This window comes from Puma concolor, chromosome A2 (genome assembly GCF_028749965.1).
Source record: "Puma concolor isolate L17-30 chromosome A2, mPumCon1.1.hap2, whole genome shotgun sequence".
NCBI lineage: Eukaryota > Metazoa > Chordata > Mammalia > Carnivora > Felidae > Puma > Puma concolor.
Genome location: NC_141668.1, coordinates 42,995,915 through 43,012,404, shown reverse-complemented (window position 1 = coordinate 43,012,404; position 16,490 = coordinate 42,995,915). Strand labels below are relative to the sequence as shown.

The following is a 16,490-nucleotide window of genomic DNA, read 5'->3' as shown; positions in this document are numbered from 1 at the left end:
AGTATTTGAAAAGGAATTTAGGATGACGGTGGAGAACAGAGTTAAATTTTGTGGAGAGGCTTAGGAATCATTCTACAGAGAAGTTGACAGAGACATGAGCTTGCAGGACAGGCCTGGTCAGCTGGGTGGAAGGGATGATTGAGAACAAGGGTGCAGAGGTAGGAAGGTTAAGGTGAGCACAAGAGAGAGCCAGTCACTCTATCTTGGCTGCAGCAGGGGGTCCACAAGGATAATAGTGGAAGTCCAGGAAGGCTTTTGGAGAATCCTGAAATGCTAGGTGAAAATGTGTACCTAATTGTGTAGGCAATACTGAGATCATAAGCTGGGGGAAATAATATGATCAGAGATAGGCTCTGGGAAAATTACTGTGTCCATGAAGTAAGGGAAAGCAGAATTTCCATCAGGGGTGCAAACGAGAAGCTAGTGGCACTTTGTTTATTCATTCAACAAATATTTCTTTGTTATGTGTGAGGCACCATCCTAGGTGTTGGGCTTACTGTGGGGAGCAAGGTGGAGTCTGTCCATGTGGAGGTTATATCCTAGTGGGAGAGATGGATAGACAATCACCTGGGTATATCATTTAAAACAAGGCAGGTTCAGTGGAGGGACCTACAAGAGCTTTGACAAGAGGGGTATGTAAAATGAGTCAGGGATGGACTCCCTGCAGAAGCAACATATAAGGTGAGATTTGAGGGATGGGAAGCCCATCAAGGTGAAAGATGAGGGAGAAGGAGAAAATGCTTCCCATGTAAAGTCATTGAGTTGGAGTGACAAGATCAAATTTATCTCATAGAAAGGCCTTTCTGGCCTTGGTGTGGAAAATTTTTTGGAAAGCAGGCAAGAGCAGAATTTGGTTGGATTAACTAGGAAGCTAGAGCAGGAATGACATCCAAGGATGATTGTGAGACACCTTCACGCCAGAATACCATTACACACCCAAAACACAATGAACCTTGCAAACAAAAGAAGTCAGACACAGAAGAACATACTCTATGATTCCATTTATATGACATTGAAGAACAGAACTTTATATGAATGAACTAATATGTGGTGAGAGATTTTAGAACAGTGGCTACTTTGGGGGTGAGTATTGACTGGGAGAGTCGTGATGGAGGCTTCTGGCAACAGGCTGGAAATCATTTGCATCTTTAGTAGGTAGGTAATTCTACCCACTAATTCACACCTGCTTTGTACGTGTAATTTGTGTGCCAAGGAAATGAAAAGAAGGACTGATATACACCATCAAAAATACACACTCAGAGTGTAATGTTAAGGAGGAAAAATTATATATATAACATTATCATAACTCTGAAAAAATCAATATAATAATATTATTTATTTACAAATTAAAAGGTAAAAACACAACATTTTGATATTGGTTATTTCTGGTGGTGGGATTTCAGCTGATTGATGTGAAGAGACACCCCAAGAAGGATTTTCAGAAACGTAGCCAATTGTCAAGAGACTAAACCAACCACTGTCAGCAGGACAGGGATATGAATCCCAGTTCTAGTCTTTCCTAAGGGAGTGAGCTTCAGCAAATTACATAACCTCTTCAGCCTGGTTTCTGCAACTTTATAAAAAGGGTCATAATCAATACTGGTGCCTCTATCCCAGAACTGTTTGGGGGACTAAATAAAGTGAAGTGTAAACACAGTGCTACGTAGTGTAGTGAGTCCTCAGTAAATATTGCTATTAAAGAAATCTTGGAGGCAGAAGAGAGTGGAGCTGCCCACATTTGCATGGACTGCCCCTCTTCTCCAGGGCGCCTGTGGGGACGGGGATTTGAGGAGGAGGGCAAAGGTCCGGAACAGCGACTATGGAAACATCAAGCTGACCCAGGAGCATGCCCTGCTGGGGTGCAAGCTGAGCAGTTCTGGGGTGAAATACCCCCCACTCCATCTCAGCCAGCAAGGATGTTTGAAACACTCCCGAGTCAGGAATTGCAAAGGGTGTTGATGGGAAGACAAGGAAATGGTATTTCGAGGATAAACTCCATGGAGTACGAAAATAAAGAATGTCATTTTACATGGGATAGTTTAAAGTTGAACATTTTGTGACTATGTATAACTGTGGGTGTGATGTATATATAATGTGATGTTATTTAAGGAAATGACAAAAAACCCTTATCGTTTGCCTTTGTACATAGAGACACGTTTCTCTGTGCATTATCCAATAGCGAATATTATGATACAATATTTACATGCTATTTGAATTCATGAAAAAAAAATTTTTTAATTAAAAGTGCCTATCCCTTCTAGAAACCAGTGGATTCCAAAGCTTCTCAGGTGGAATTAGGGGAAATTTAATTGGCACATAGTCAATGACTGAGGAAGCACGTCATGGACACATGCTCCAGGTATTTGAATCTCTATCTTCCCTCTCAAGGAGACAAGCTTATGATAGTTAGGCAGCAACATCAGGTTCATTGGTTCAGGCCACAAAATATTAAACTGACTTTATTTCCTTGAGAATAAAAAGGAAATCACATACAAAACAGAAACCTACTGTGTAATACACAGAAAAACTACATTTCTGGGACAGGGGGCATAGAATTTTCTTTTATTTTATCATTTAATTTTATTTTTACAGGCAGATTCTGAAAAATCAATACTTTGAGGCAGAACTGGATTTAATATTATGCTCTCATTCAGAATGTGAGCTGAGAACTGTGTCAACATTTGCAGCCCTGTCCGCCTGCATTTCAATTGAAAATTGTCCAACATGATATAACACACACAGGGGGTTCTGAAGAGCTATCTCTGAATAATAATGATATTGATAATAATTATATTGGCTACCGTTTTTATCAACATTTTTTAATGTAGCAGGTATTGTGCTGAGCATTTTGGATGTATTAGCTCAACTGTTTCCCACAACAAACCTATGAGGGAGGTATTTTAGGCATTTTATTATACCCATGTTATGTGTGAGGACAACTAAGCTCAGACTAGGGTGACCAATGGCTCAGGTTTTCCCAGGATGTGAGACTTCAGTGCTTAGCCCAGGAAAGTCCTGGGCAAACTGGATGAGTTGGTCTCTGTGAAAGTGATCTGCTTGATTTTTTAAATAGCAGAAAGAGATTTAAGCTCTCCTCTTCTTGGCTGGTTAGATTTCCCACCTACTGCCAGCTGAGCTCTAGATTACAGTCTATGATAGTTAAGTAGCCAAAACATTCTTTGGCAGCATGGGATGAGGGTCTAGGTTGAAACTGGGGAATATTATTTCACACGATGTAATTGGAAATGTCGTCTTGTCTCTCTCTGTCCCCCAACCGTTGAGCCAGTGAAGCTGAACCTCCCTTTACAACATGTCCAAAGGGCTTGCAGGTTACTGTAATCTGACATTCAAAGTGAAAACCCACTTACCTTGGGAAGTGGGTAGAGATGACACAATGGTTGGCCAGGGTCCTGCTTACAAAACTTCAGGGTGTGACACACCACATCAGCATTCATATCTGTGCTAAGCCTGGAGGGAAATGGGACAAAACAAAGGCTATTTAAGATCTCTCAGGCATTTAGGAAATAGAACCTATTTCAAAGGAAGGTAAATCCCCAGAATGGATTCTAGCATGGTCTTTGAGTCCAGCCTGGAGTAGCTGCCAGATCAAAATGATTTCCTGCCACGTTGCTCTCTTTTCTGTTTGAAATAAGGTCCTGGGGGGTGGGAAGGGGGCATGGACAGCACTGAGCTGTGGTCATCCTCTCACATGGGCACTGTGATTCTTTTCAGGAGAAGCCACAATAAAATTGGGAAAAGAAAAATGGATAGGTGTATAATTTGATGGAAGGAATATTTTAAAGTTTGCTAGGTCTTATAGCAAAAAATCATTTATAATAAAGCCTTAACACCTAAAATTATTTTCTTAGGCATAATCCAAATCATGTTTCCCTTTATTTTATTTAAAATTTTTTTAATGTTTATTTATTTTTGAGAGAGAGACAGAGACAGAGTATGAGTGGGGAGGGGCAGAGAGGGAGAGGGAGACACAGAATTTGAAGCAGGCTCCAGGTTCTGAGTTGTCAGCACAGCTCAAACCCATGAGCTGTAAGATCATGACCTGAGCCGAAGTCGGACGCTTAACTGACTGAGCCATCAGGTGCCCCAATCATCTGTTTCCCTTTAAAATAAACATATTTCTAGGGGTTCCTGGGTGGTTCAGTCAGTTAAGCATCTGACTTTGGCTAATGTTGTGATCTCACAGTTCATGGGTTTGAGCCCTGTGTTGGGAATCTCTGCTGTCAGCACGAAGCCCTCTTGGGATCCTCTATTTCCCTCTCTCTCTGCCCCTCCCTTGCTTATATGGGTGTGCTCTCTCTTTCTCTCTCTGAAAAATGGATAAATATTTAAAAAAATAATAAAGTAAATATGTTTCTTTACCTTATGGGAGAAAATACAATATGTTTGACTTTCCACACCCCAGGATGGTGTAAGGAAAGTGCTCTTTAAACATTTTGGTTTATGTCTAGTTTGAAGGTGCTAACACAAACCTTCCATATGCATTTTCTACCTAACACTCCCAAAATTCTTCTTACCAAGAAGAATGAGTACAATGTGCTGCTTCAAATGAAGGAACAAACAGAGTATGGATTTTTAGTAACTTTTCCCAGTAAATCATTGATTCAAACCCAACCCAACCAACCAAAACAACAAAAAGAACCCACAAATATACGTTGGTCATACCTAGAGACTAATCTCAGAAAACCGGTTCTTGATTTTAGAAGATACTTTTTGCGATTTCTTCCCAGCTCACATGATCATTTAACTGACCCCCTTCTTCCACAGGGGTAGGTTCCTAGCAACTATGTTGTACTTACTCCCTATGTCTTGGCCAGTTGATTGGACCTCATTTGATGACTGTTCAAGTAGGATCAGTCAGATTCTCTCCTATGGAAATTTGGAATTGGTATTAACAACTTCAACCTCATTCTGAGCTGTTCCCAGAATAACAGGAGCTATAGTAACTTGGGACTGTAATGTCATTTTCTGCCACATGGACTGAGACGTTGGAAAGCTAATCTGTAGGATAGGATTCAGGGGTCAGAACCCAGTGTGTGCAGTGAGAAAGCCTGGGGAGAATGTGCCCCTGTATTCCTGGTGGCTTCCAAGTCCTGCTTCCATCCCTGTCTGAAGCCTGGTAAGATGGCTTCCCAAGCTTTTGTGAGTACCTGAGTTAAGAGGGAAAAAGAGAGTCATCTGTTTGGCTCCACGGTTCCTTGGTGAGAGGTAGAGGGGAAGGTAACTTAAAATATAAAAGGAGTTCACATCTTCTAAGTTGTGGGGCAAGCTGTATGTAGCAGATAAAGTTCATTAGCAAACTAATGTCTACCAAGGGTCAGTAAATCAGGAGAGGTGGCTGTTTTCACATATCTTTTCTCAACTTAATGGTTCATTTATTTAACTGATGACTGCTGTCTTTATGGGGGTTTGATATTTAGTGGACTCAAGAGGGTGATAAATAGGCTCTGCTTAACCTTTTTTTTTTTTCTTTAAACCCTACAGCCATCCCATCTGTGGTAATCCAGGACCACTAACTAATCATATGATATCCAAGACGTATTCTCTTTCTCTGCAAATAGAGCACAATTTCAAGTAAGTGAACTTGAATATGGGAGTGGAAATGAAAACCCCACAGACAGTGAGGTGGTCTCTACATTGAGGAATAGGAGAGGGGAACAGGCATATGGTGTTCTTCCCAGGGTTCTCTAAGATCAGATCTTTGTCATCAAAAGACTGAAAGTGAGAGGCACTCCTTTGGACAAGAATAGAAAATGCCGAGCCTCATAAATCCAGACAAGTGTAAGACCATTAGAATGTGCAAGATGTAGGGAAGTGGCAAAATGGCACATGTGCTCTTTACCAATTGTGGGATAGAAAGCCTAGGCAACACATAAGATATGAAATCCCTAGGAAATCTCCAAATTCAGAATATCCATTCCCACTCAACATTGTTTTCTTTTTCCCATAGTAGCAAAAAGACCAAAATGGTCACTTTTTAATTTACTTCCTTTTACTACCCTTACAGGTACAGAGGTGTGCAGGAATGAGGCATGTGGTGGGGGACTGGGGAGGAGGGAAGAGGCTTCAACACATTTGGCAGAGCTAATTAACAAGTCTAATTAAGATCATGGTAGAATGAAGTCAATGATGATGATCATCACCATAAATCAAAAGAAGGGAGCAAGGTCAGGGTTAATAGACAGAGTAACAGCCTATGGCAGGGAGTGAGGACAGGGACTTCCACACATGAAAGCTCTCAAATTTAGACCTTGACATCACTTTCAAAGAAAGTTTATATATTAACATATAGTCACAGAGATATATTCACAGCATTGAAAGAAGATCTTCCTTATGCAACTTAATACTTTTATCCCATTTCTGGACCACACGCACAGTGTACTATGAATTTATTCACTCCTATAAATCTTGTACAGTTGTCTCTCTTTTGCCTGTGGTTCTGCCTTCCATGGTTTCAGTAACTAGTAGTCAGCCATCATCTGAAAGCAGATGATTCTCCTTCTAACATATCGTCATAAGGTCAATAGCCACCTAACTTACCTCACAATGCCTACGTCATTCATCTTCCTTTATCTCATCACATGGGCATTTTATCATCTCCCATCATCACAAGAAGAAGGGTGAGTACAGTGCAATAAGATATTTAAGAGATAGAGAGAGAGAGAGAGAGAGAGACACCACATTCACATAGCTTTTATTACAGTGTATTGTTTTAATTGTTTTATTTTATTATTGTTGCTAATATTTTCCTGTGCTTAATTTATAAATTAAACTATATCACAAGTATGTATGTATAGGAAAAAATAGTATATATAGTTCAGTACTATCTGGTTTCAGGCAACTACTTGGGGGGTCTTGGAATTTCCTCCCTCTGGATAATGGGGGACTGCTGTAATTATCTTGTGAATGGCAAAGATATTGCTTTGTGTTTGGGTGTCTAAAAACACATTAATTACATCTAAGGTGTATTATGTTATAAATCCCGTTTCACATTTTCTTCTAAAAAATGTTAGTAGTTTAGGCCCCCCATGATCTCTGAGACCTCCTAGTTTAGAATACAAGAGTTTATGATTTAGAGGAAAGCAGAAGTAAATCCCAGGAAGTAAGGTGAGATGTACAGAAGATAAGGATCAGGCTTGCTATGGCAACCAATGGCACAATGGAGGTCAAGACCAGGCAGAGGAAGACCCAGCACCTGGCTCAGACCTAGCACTGGCTAGGATTGGCCACTCCTGGAAGCAGCCCCTCCCTGTATGATCCAGGTTCTTGGGGGAATGCCTGAGTGCTCAGGTGACTCACTTCCCAACAACATCCTGTGGCTTGCCCATGGGTAGGAAATGTAATTGCTGAATAATTAGTCCATGAATCACTGATAATTGACTGGTGTGAAATAATGAGGAGGGATGCCTTCTGGGTTAGAAAACACATTTAATACTGGAAGTCTGAAATTGAGGTAAAACTAAACCATAAGATTGTCATTTTCAGCACTTATATCAACCCCAAACTGTATGTGATTGATTAAAAGAAGTTGTAATAAGAGCACACCATAAGAGGAGAAATGTCTATCAGCAAACACCTAACACAGGTACTGGAAAATTCCTTGCAAACAAAACTAATGGTAGACAGAACCATGAAGGGGGATCATTTATTATATCTGTCTTTCTTCAAATGGCCCACCCCTACTACTGAGAATTAGTTGTCTTGTGACTTTGAGTCATCACAAAGGAAAAAAATGTCTCCCTTCCCTACCACCTACTCAGAGAGTGGCCCTCTGTTTTGGTGACTTGCTGGGCCCATTCTTCTTTAACACCTTGTGTTAATTTGCTGTTATTTGAGGTGGGACTGTTGTTTGTACAGTTCAAATCTGTAGTACCTAGGACAGTGTCTTGTCTGTCCTCTCTCATCTTTGCCTTAAATGTCTCTTACACTTGCCACTCTGGCCAACTACAGAAGAGCAATGGGTTTCTTAATCAACCCAGGCAATGGCCCTTTCACTCCCAGCATGCTTGGTAGCTAATCTCTGGCTCCCCCTTTTGGGTATCTGCACGCACTCTCCTCTTTAGCTTCTATGACTTTTTTCCATGTACCTCTCTGGTTCCATGATCTAGGCCCAACAGAACCTCTCCGCCAAGCTGACATTTCTGCCAGAGCACCTAGTTCATAATAGGTATATAGGTAGGCAGATTCAATAAATAGACTAAAAAGTTTTTCTTTTCCTGTTTTAATATGTTCAACCAATTTCTTTGGAGCTGTCTAGTCATATCATCTGCAGTGATAATTTTGTTCTTTTAAAATAATTAGTTCAACGAACATTTATTGAAGGACTTCAATATATATTGAAGGCTCAAATATAGCACCAAGCCCTGAAGATACAAAGCCCTCTCCTTCTCCTCCTTCCCTCCCTTCCTTCCTTCTTTCCACATACTCAGTATTTTGCTAAGTATCTGGAGATGCAGAGATGAATGAAATGCATCTCAGAAGGTTTTCAATCTAGTTAGTAACTCAGAAAAAGTAAATGGAGAATTAAATTACAGGGGCGCCTGGGTGGCGCAGTCGGTTAAGCGTCTGACTTCAGCCAGGTCACGATCTCGCGGTCCGTGGGTTCGAGCCCCGCGTCAGGCTCTGGGCTGATGGCTCAGAGCCTGGAGCTTGTTTTCGATTCTGTGTCTCCCTCTCTCTCTGCCCCTCCCCCGTTCATGCTCTGTCTCTCTCTGTCCCAAAAATAAATAAATAAATAAATAAATAAATAAATAAATAAATTACAAACAGATGTGGTAAGTGCTGTGCTAGGGGTTTGCACCGGATACCAGGAATATGTGTGTGTGTGTGTGTGTGTGTGTGTGTGTGTGTGTGTGTGCACATGCACGTGTGAGTGTGTGTGTGTTGATGGTGGTGGGAATATCATCTGTCTTATCCCACCCTAAGGGCTAAGGTCAGGCAAGCTTCCAGAGGAAGTGGCGTTGGAACTGAGGTCTAAAGAAGTAGAATTTGTCTGGGGTAGAGGTTTTGAATGAATCAAGCATGGGGGAACATCTTATGCAAAGGTCCTGAGGCAAAAACCTCTTGGTGTGTACGGGGAGTTACAAGTGGTTTGGAATGTGGTGTGCTGTGGAACAGCCAGGGATAGTCTGAAAATGTCCTCAAGGACTGATTTATAAATAGCCTTGTGTATGTGGCTAAGGAATCCTGCAAATAGTGTGAAGACTGAAGAATTTTGTTAGTGCCATATTAGTTTGGCATTTAAAATATATTTGGCCAGCTAGAATGTGGATTATTGACTTGTGCCAATGGGCAAGTCTGGAGTCCAGTTAGGAGGCAGTAACAGGAATAGAAGTATGAGCTAAAAAGAAATGGCCCCTGCCTTCCCAACACTTGCACTCAGCGGCTCATGAGAAATCATTTACCATAATAGCGTGAGATACATATTAATAGAGGCAGGTGCACAGCATGACCAAACACTTTGGACTTTATGATTTTAAGCTCCTTTTGTCTTTAAAATTCTGCAACTCTAGGCTATCTAGTTGTGGGGAATGGTGCCTCTGAGCCTATCTGTTTTGAGGCTAATGGCATATAAAAGAGGAACCACATAAGAATGTTCATTGCAACACTGTTCACAAGAGAGAAAAACCAATAAACAACTTAAAAACCCATCAATGGGAGAGTGAAGGAATAGATTCTTGTGGAGACACAATGGAATATTCTATACAGGCAGAGTGAGTGAATTATAGCAATGACACGACATTATGGATGAATCTTAGACATATAAACCCAAGTTGTAGGTCCCATAGACATATAAACCCAAGTGGTAGGTCCCCTAGACATAGGAACTCAAGTGGTTAGTCCCGAAAGATTACATACAATGTGATACTGTCTTCATAAATTTAAGAAATGACTAAAACAAGGTATATTTTAAAGAAATATATATAATAAGTACATTAAAATTCTAATTATTTTATGTAATTATATATTACCATTAATTATAATTATTAATCATTGATACCTCAATTCATTGATATTTAATTAAGATTAATTTTCCATATTACATATTGACACATATTTCTTATATATTATTATACATAAATATATATAAATTTAACATATTAACATAACTGTGTGTGTGTGTGTGTGTGTGTGTGTGTATAAACTATAGAAAAAAGAAAACAAGAGAAAGATGAGCATGGGATTTATTACTTGGGTAGAAAAAAGCATGAGAATGAATGAAAGAGGGACTGGGTGGTTAGAGTAAGTTATAACCAAGGTCCTAGATTTTGTTTTGGGTGGTAGGTTTGGATGCTAATTACATTATTCAAAATAACTAAGTAATTAACTAAATAAAAAAATATAAGAAAGTCATGTATGGATTCTTGTTGAGAAAATGTCATGAACAAGAAGGAATAGGATTTATCTCATCCAGTGCCCTTGAGTTCAAAAAAGAAAGACAGAGAAGAGAAAGAAGGAAGCAGACATGTGATAATGGCACACGCAGGGGATCCTGAGAGGCAAGGGCTGGGGCTAGGGAAGTAGGGAGGGGCCAGGAAACCCATGAGGGAGGACAGAGGAGAAGAACCTAAGATGATGTGGCCTTGGAACCCAGCTGGGATTGAAGGGAAAGACTAGTACACTTTGGGGAGCTCAGGGTAAGGGGCCAAATGCCTGGGTCTGGACAGTAGGATCTAGCCATTTGTTAGTAAAATTTCTTCTGGAAGGCTCTTGAGGAGAAATAAAGCCAGATTCCATACTGTAATTCAAGGGGAGCCTTTGCCTCAAATGATAGTGGACCTGAGTCAGGTCTGAATGTTCCACTATGAACAAGAACAGGAACACAGCTCAAGTCCTTGTTCAGTGAGTACATCCTGCTGGCAGAGGAGTCAGCTGCCTCTCAGCTTTCCTGTTTCACCCATGTCCCAGCAACTGAGTAAGGTCAACGTGCCAGCATACTCACAGTTTTATGATGTCTGGTCCAAACATTTCTATCACTAAATAGCAGGTTGTCTTCAAGAACAGCTTTTCTAAAAAAAAAAAATAAAATAAAGAAGGGGAAATAAATTATTTTCATGATCATCTTTACTAAGAATTGATGATGGATGATTAATTTATCATTGATTCCAGTGATTAATTATAAGGGTTTGAGGGAAATGTTACAGTTAATGTATTCATTATTTCAGGTTTATGTGAATGCTACTTTGTTTACAGTACATGACAAAGATTACCAGTTTATTACAGTTAAATTTGGGGGTTTTATTTTCTTTTGTACAGCAAGGAATGTCTGAATTCTGGTGAAGATCTCCTTTGTTGAAATAAAAAAACAGGACTCACGTTAAAGTAAATAATTTAAAATATAGCTTTGCTAAAAATACTCTTTTCTGGTGTTCATTTGGAAAAAAAGATTTCACTTTGCCTATTTAGTTTTTGCTGTTAGTATTCCAGAGATAAAAAGAGATGGTCAAAATGTCCCTGCACTGCCATCTTCACCAGAGAACACACATACACACACACACACACACACACACACACACACACACACACTAACAAAGCAATCTCCTTCCTCTCCATTGTGAGAGTACAGGGATGCTTTGTGAATTGATCAGTTTGCACAATGAAGCCTGTTTATTCTCTGGTCCTGTTTTTCCAGTTTGTAAGTCCACTGTGGAGCCTTGGGAATTAGGACCTTAGCACAATTAGGACAGATGGGCTGTCCTGGGAAGAGATGGGAGTCTCTCTCTGATGAGAATTTATCTCGTCATGCTCATCTCAAACTGCACTACCCACACCTTGCTTGGAGGGTAGGGTAGTAAAAGAATAGGATAAGTATGGGAAACACTGTCTGGTACTTCATTTTTACTCACTAGTAAATAATGTAAATATTATTGTTATATTACAATAGATCTATTAATAGGACCTTTTTTCCTACAATAAAGCAAAGACTCCAAACACATTGCGTTTGAAGTAGGAACTTAAAATTATATCCCCACGTTGACTTTACAGAAGTGAAAAGAACCATGGGGGAATACTATGACACTGCATGACCGCACCTTAGTTAACTAGATGAGATGGACAAATTCCTAGAAAGACAAACTGCCAAAATTGACTCAAAAATAGACAATCTGGATAGATCTATAACAAGTGATTGAATTAGTAATCTAAAGCTTCCCACAAAGAAAAGCCCACAACCAGATGGCTTCACTGGTGAATTGTACCAAACACCTGAAGAAAGCATCTGAATAGGTTTTCTGCAAAGAAGATATATGGATGGCCAATAAGCACATGAAAAGATGCTCAACATCTTTAACTATTAAGGAAATGCAAATCAAAAACAAAATGAGATACCACATCATACTCACTATGATATGCTATAATAAAAATGACAGATAATAGGGGCACGTGGGTGGCTCAGTTGGTTGAACGTCTGACTTTGGCCCAAGTCATGATCTCACATCACGAATTTGAGCCTCACTTTGGGCTCACTGCTGCCAGGCAGAGCCTGCTTCAGATCCTCTGTCCTTTTTCTCTCCACCCTTTCCCCACTCATGCTCTGTCTCTCAAAAAAAAATTTTTTTAATGACAAATAATAGCAAGTATTGATTTGGAGAAATTAGAATCTTCATACACTGCTGGTGGGAACATGAAATGGTGCAGCCACCTTGGTAAATGGTCTGACATTTCCTCAAATGGTTGAACATGGGGTTACCACATGATACAAATCCACTCTTAGGTATATACCCCAAAGAATAAAAAATATATATAAACACAAAAACTTGTGCATAAATGTTCACAGTGGCATTATTTAAAATAGCCAAGAAGTGGAAACAATTCAACCCAAATGTCCATTAACAAATGAATGAACAAAATGGGCTACATCCATACAATAGAATATTCAGCTGTGAAGAGTAATGCAGGTCTGCTACATGCCACACATGGATGGACATTAAAAACATTATGCTAAATGAGAGAAACATAATTCCATTGATATGAAATGTCCAGAAGAGGCAAATGCATAGGGACAGAAAATAGGTTAGTGGTTGTTTAGGGCTGGGGAGGATGGATAAGGACAACTTAGAGGTGTGAGGGCCCTTTCTAGTGTGCTGAAAGTGTTCTAAAATTCACTGTGGTGATAAATGCACATCTCTGGGAATATACTAAAAGCCATTGAATTATACATTTTAAATGGATGAACTGCAGAAGGCGAGAGAGAGAGAGAGAGAGAGAGAGAGAGAGAGAGAGAGAGAGATACTCTTAAGTTGGCTTCACACCCTGGGCAGAACCCAACCCAGGCTCGATCTCACAACATGAGATCGTGATCTGATCCAAAATCAAATGTCAGATGCTTAACCAAATGAGCCACCCAGGTGCCCCCTCAATAAAAAGGTTCTAAAATAAAAACCTCTCTTTCCCCTGGGTGCTCCTTTACAGGGGCAGTGCAATGGAGAGTATCAAGAATCTATGATGTCATAGGATTCAGAGACCTGATTTCAGCATCTATGGACCTGCTTCTGACCTTTGATTGCTTACCCCTTCTGGATTTCCGTTTCCTCATCTGAAAAATGTGGGAATGGAATTCAGTCTCCTTCACTAGACCATCTAGGGAGTTTGGAGAATTATGTAACAGATATTGAAAATTACATGAATTGGCACAGCACTCTGGAAGCCAGTTTCAAGTATGGCCAATGTAGAACTAGTTGAACCAAAAGCTGGGCAATATTGACTCTTGCAGTACTGCTTGAAAGACAGAGGAAATTCATCTTCTTTCTGGTACAATAAGAGATGTTGGGGTGTGTGTGTATTTTCTTAGAACCTTGTTTTGTTCAGGTTGAAATGAGTGGCTGCGAGTTTTCCTCGCTCTCTGAGTAGGACCATCTGAATGATCAATTTCTCAGACAGATTCAGTGATCATTTCTCAGATGGCTTCTGCAATGGTTAAGAGGGAGAGGCTCCTGGAGCAATGGAATAAGAGATGGCCCCTTGAGAGCTAAATTATAGATCAGCACAGAAAGGTACAGAGTGGAGATGTGCCAAGCCTCCAGAGCAAGCCAGATAGGGCCCAGTCAGCATGATCAGATGCCACCTCACTGTTACTGATACAACCACAGAAAAGATTGGTACTAACATATTGCTAGTCACCTACCTGATATGAAATGTATACAGTTAAACCATCTGTGACCAGCAAGGTACAGAGCATTGAGTTTCTACAGTGTCAAACAGACTTGGAACAGCACAGGAGGGGGAAAAAAGTGGCCATTTTCAAGGGCAAAGGAGGGTGAAAAAGGAGCAAGTGAGCAGTTGTCACACATTAGATGTACACATGTGTGTGTAAATGAAGCCCAGGACATTCTAGGTTGTAAGTCACCTTCATGTTTTCCATGACAAAGTTTCTCATAAGACCCTTTGGAGGGAGTGTTTATGTTTACTCTCCTTCTACTCTCCTTCTAGAGAGTTATGTTTACTCTCTAACTAGTTCCTACTAGTCTGCTTGTAGACTTTCAGAACCTAAGAAACATGAGGAGAGTTGCCTTCCTTGTTTTAAATCTACATGTGTTTTTAACTATCATATTCCACGAAGATAAGATTTTTGCATAGGTGACCCAAGAAAGTGAAGTTCTAACCAGGCTCTCAGGGCATATGAGTCTGCTAACCCCTAGTGAGAATGATTCCATTAATCATTTTTCCATTAACAATTCTGATATTCTTCCAAGGTGTTTACTAATGAGAGCCAGAGGCAAAAGCAGCAGGTGAAACTGAAGGTCGGTAATGTTTCGCACAATTCAAAAAAATCGTCTTCCCAGGCAAAGAAAGGCCAGCCTGATTTACTGAGTGATTATTCTCAAGAATGTTGCTTACATGCTTTCAGACCGCTAAGGTTATGTCTTCTGAACTAGTTCTGCTTTGGAGGTAAAAGCAATACTATTTAAAAATAATAACTGTGTGTTGAAGTGTGTAATTTCACTTCCTCTGTCCCCCATTCTCCTGGCACACCAGGCAGAAAGCAATACTGGACGCAAATAGGCACTATGGCTCAAGCCCATTTCGTTTTCAAGAAGGAGAAATCCTGAGCTAGGAGGCAGACTATCTTTGTCACCCTCTACAGTTTGCGTGACCATCCTACACACAAATGTACAAAATAAGTTTATAAAATGGAAACAGTATGCCTGCCATGCCTTTATGCATGTCAGGTGAAAGAGCTTTTAAGCTGAACTGAATATATTATTTCTATCCACAGGTAAAATATTAATTAACATGAAAACAACTGCAAGCGCCATTCTTAATCCTTTGAAATTCCTCCAGTTGAAAGGAAACCCACCACTGGAAACTGAAATACCAAGTTCGCTTCTCTTGGGAAGGCATCAACTTTTATTTTACCAGAATCTGACTTTCAACCTCTTATTCACCTTAGCAGACTCTGAAGTTTCCTGTGATGAGTCAGAAGGAGCCAAGATGGTATCTTGCATACCAGCGATCTTGGTCCATGTTGTTTTTCGTTTTGCTAGTATATTAGGTGAAGATAATCTAGGAAGAAGGATTTTTGCTGAGCCTTTCATTTTTGAGCAACATAATTTTGCCTAAATAAAGAACAAAACTGGGTGTCTCCACAAACCCCAAAACACAGTTAGGCAAGGATAAACCACTCACATCCGCAAGACATGTGGGTTATCAACATCTGGGTGGGAGAAAGTAAAGGGAAGCAATAGAATACCAGATAAACCTGAGAATGGGGGCGTCTCCAAATAGTATATAGGTATTGCCTAGAAAGTATGGTGGGCCAATTAAAGAAGGGAAGCTGAGACCGGGTGGGGTTTTGGCCACTGTGATGGCAGATGACTACAAGGGTCTTAGGGGTAGAAGGACTAAGGGGCTGGCATGGCCAGGCATCTATAATTTCTAGAAACTGACCTACCAGAGATTCCTTTTAGGATGGCATCCATGCTGAGGAGAAATTGCTGGGTTTGGAAACAAAACTGAGCTGGAGAGAAGCAAAGGAAAGAAAATCCAGACAAAAGTTGTCAAGGGAATAGTCAGAAACACCAAAAGTATGCTCCCGTGTGTGTGTGTGTGTGTGTGTGTGTGTGTGTGTGTGTGTGTGTGTGTTTTAACACTACATAAGAACAACAGAAAAAAGTTCTGTGCATTTAGAAACGTACCCTGAACCACTTCTCTTTTTAAGAGTTTTAGAAAACTAATTTCATATAAAAATGAGCAACAGAAATGTATCTAGGTCAACTCCCATACAAAGTTATTATAAGAAAAAAAAGAATAAGGAACAGAATCCCATCCCTATAGAGAGCAAAAGCATGCCAGAAAGTCAAGTCCAAAAAAGGATTAAAACATAACATAGTATTTCAAAATGAGCTAAGAAGCATTAATAAAATGCTTTAAGTCATGAAAGAACAACAGAAATCAAAATTAGAAAACTCAGACATGGACTAAAAGAACACAGGGAAGAATACAAGATTGTAAGAGGAATGAAATCTAAACCAGAA

The 16,490-nt window shown here is 40.1% G+C and overlaps 1 protein-coding gene across 3 annotated transcripts in view; it reads right to left on the bottom strand.

Moving 5' to 3' along the window:
* AOAH (acyloxyacyl hydrolase) overlaps positions 1-16,490 on the bottom strand; it is a 168,282-nt gene that overhangs the window by 123,103 nt on the left and 28,689 nt on the right. For all 3 annotated transcript variants that reach the window (XM_086692545.1, XM_025929252.2, XM_086692554.1), the window contains exons 4-5: positions 10,961-11,027; positions 3,369-3,468 (exon numbers count right to left, since the gene is read on the bottom strand). In XM_086692545.1, the coding sequence (XP_086548671.1) occupies positions 3,369-3,468; positions 10,961-11,027 (167 nt within the window). The remainder of the gene's footprint in view (positions 1-3,368; positions 3,469-10,960; positions 11,028-16,490) is intronic.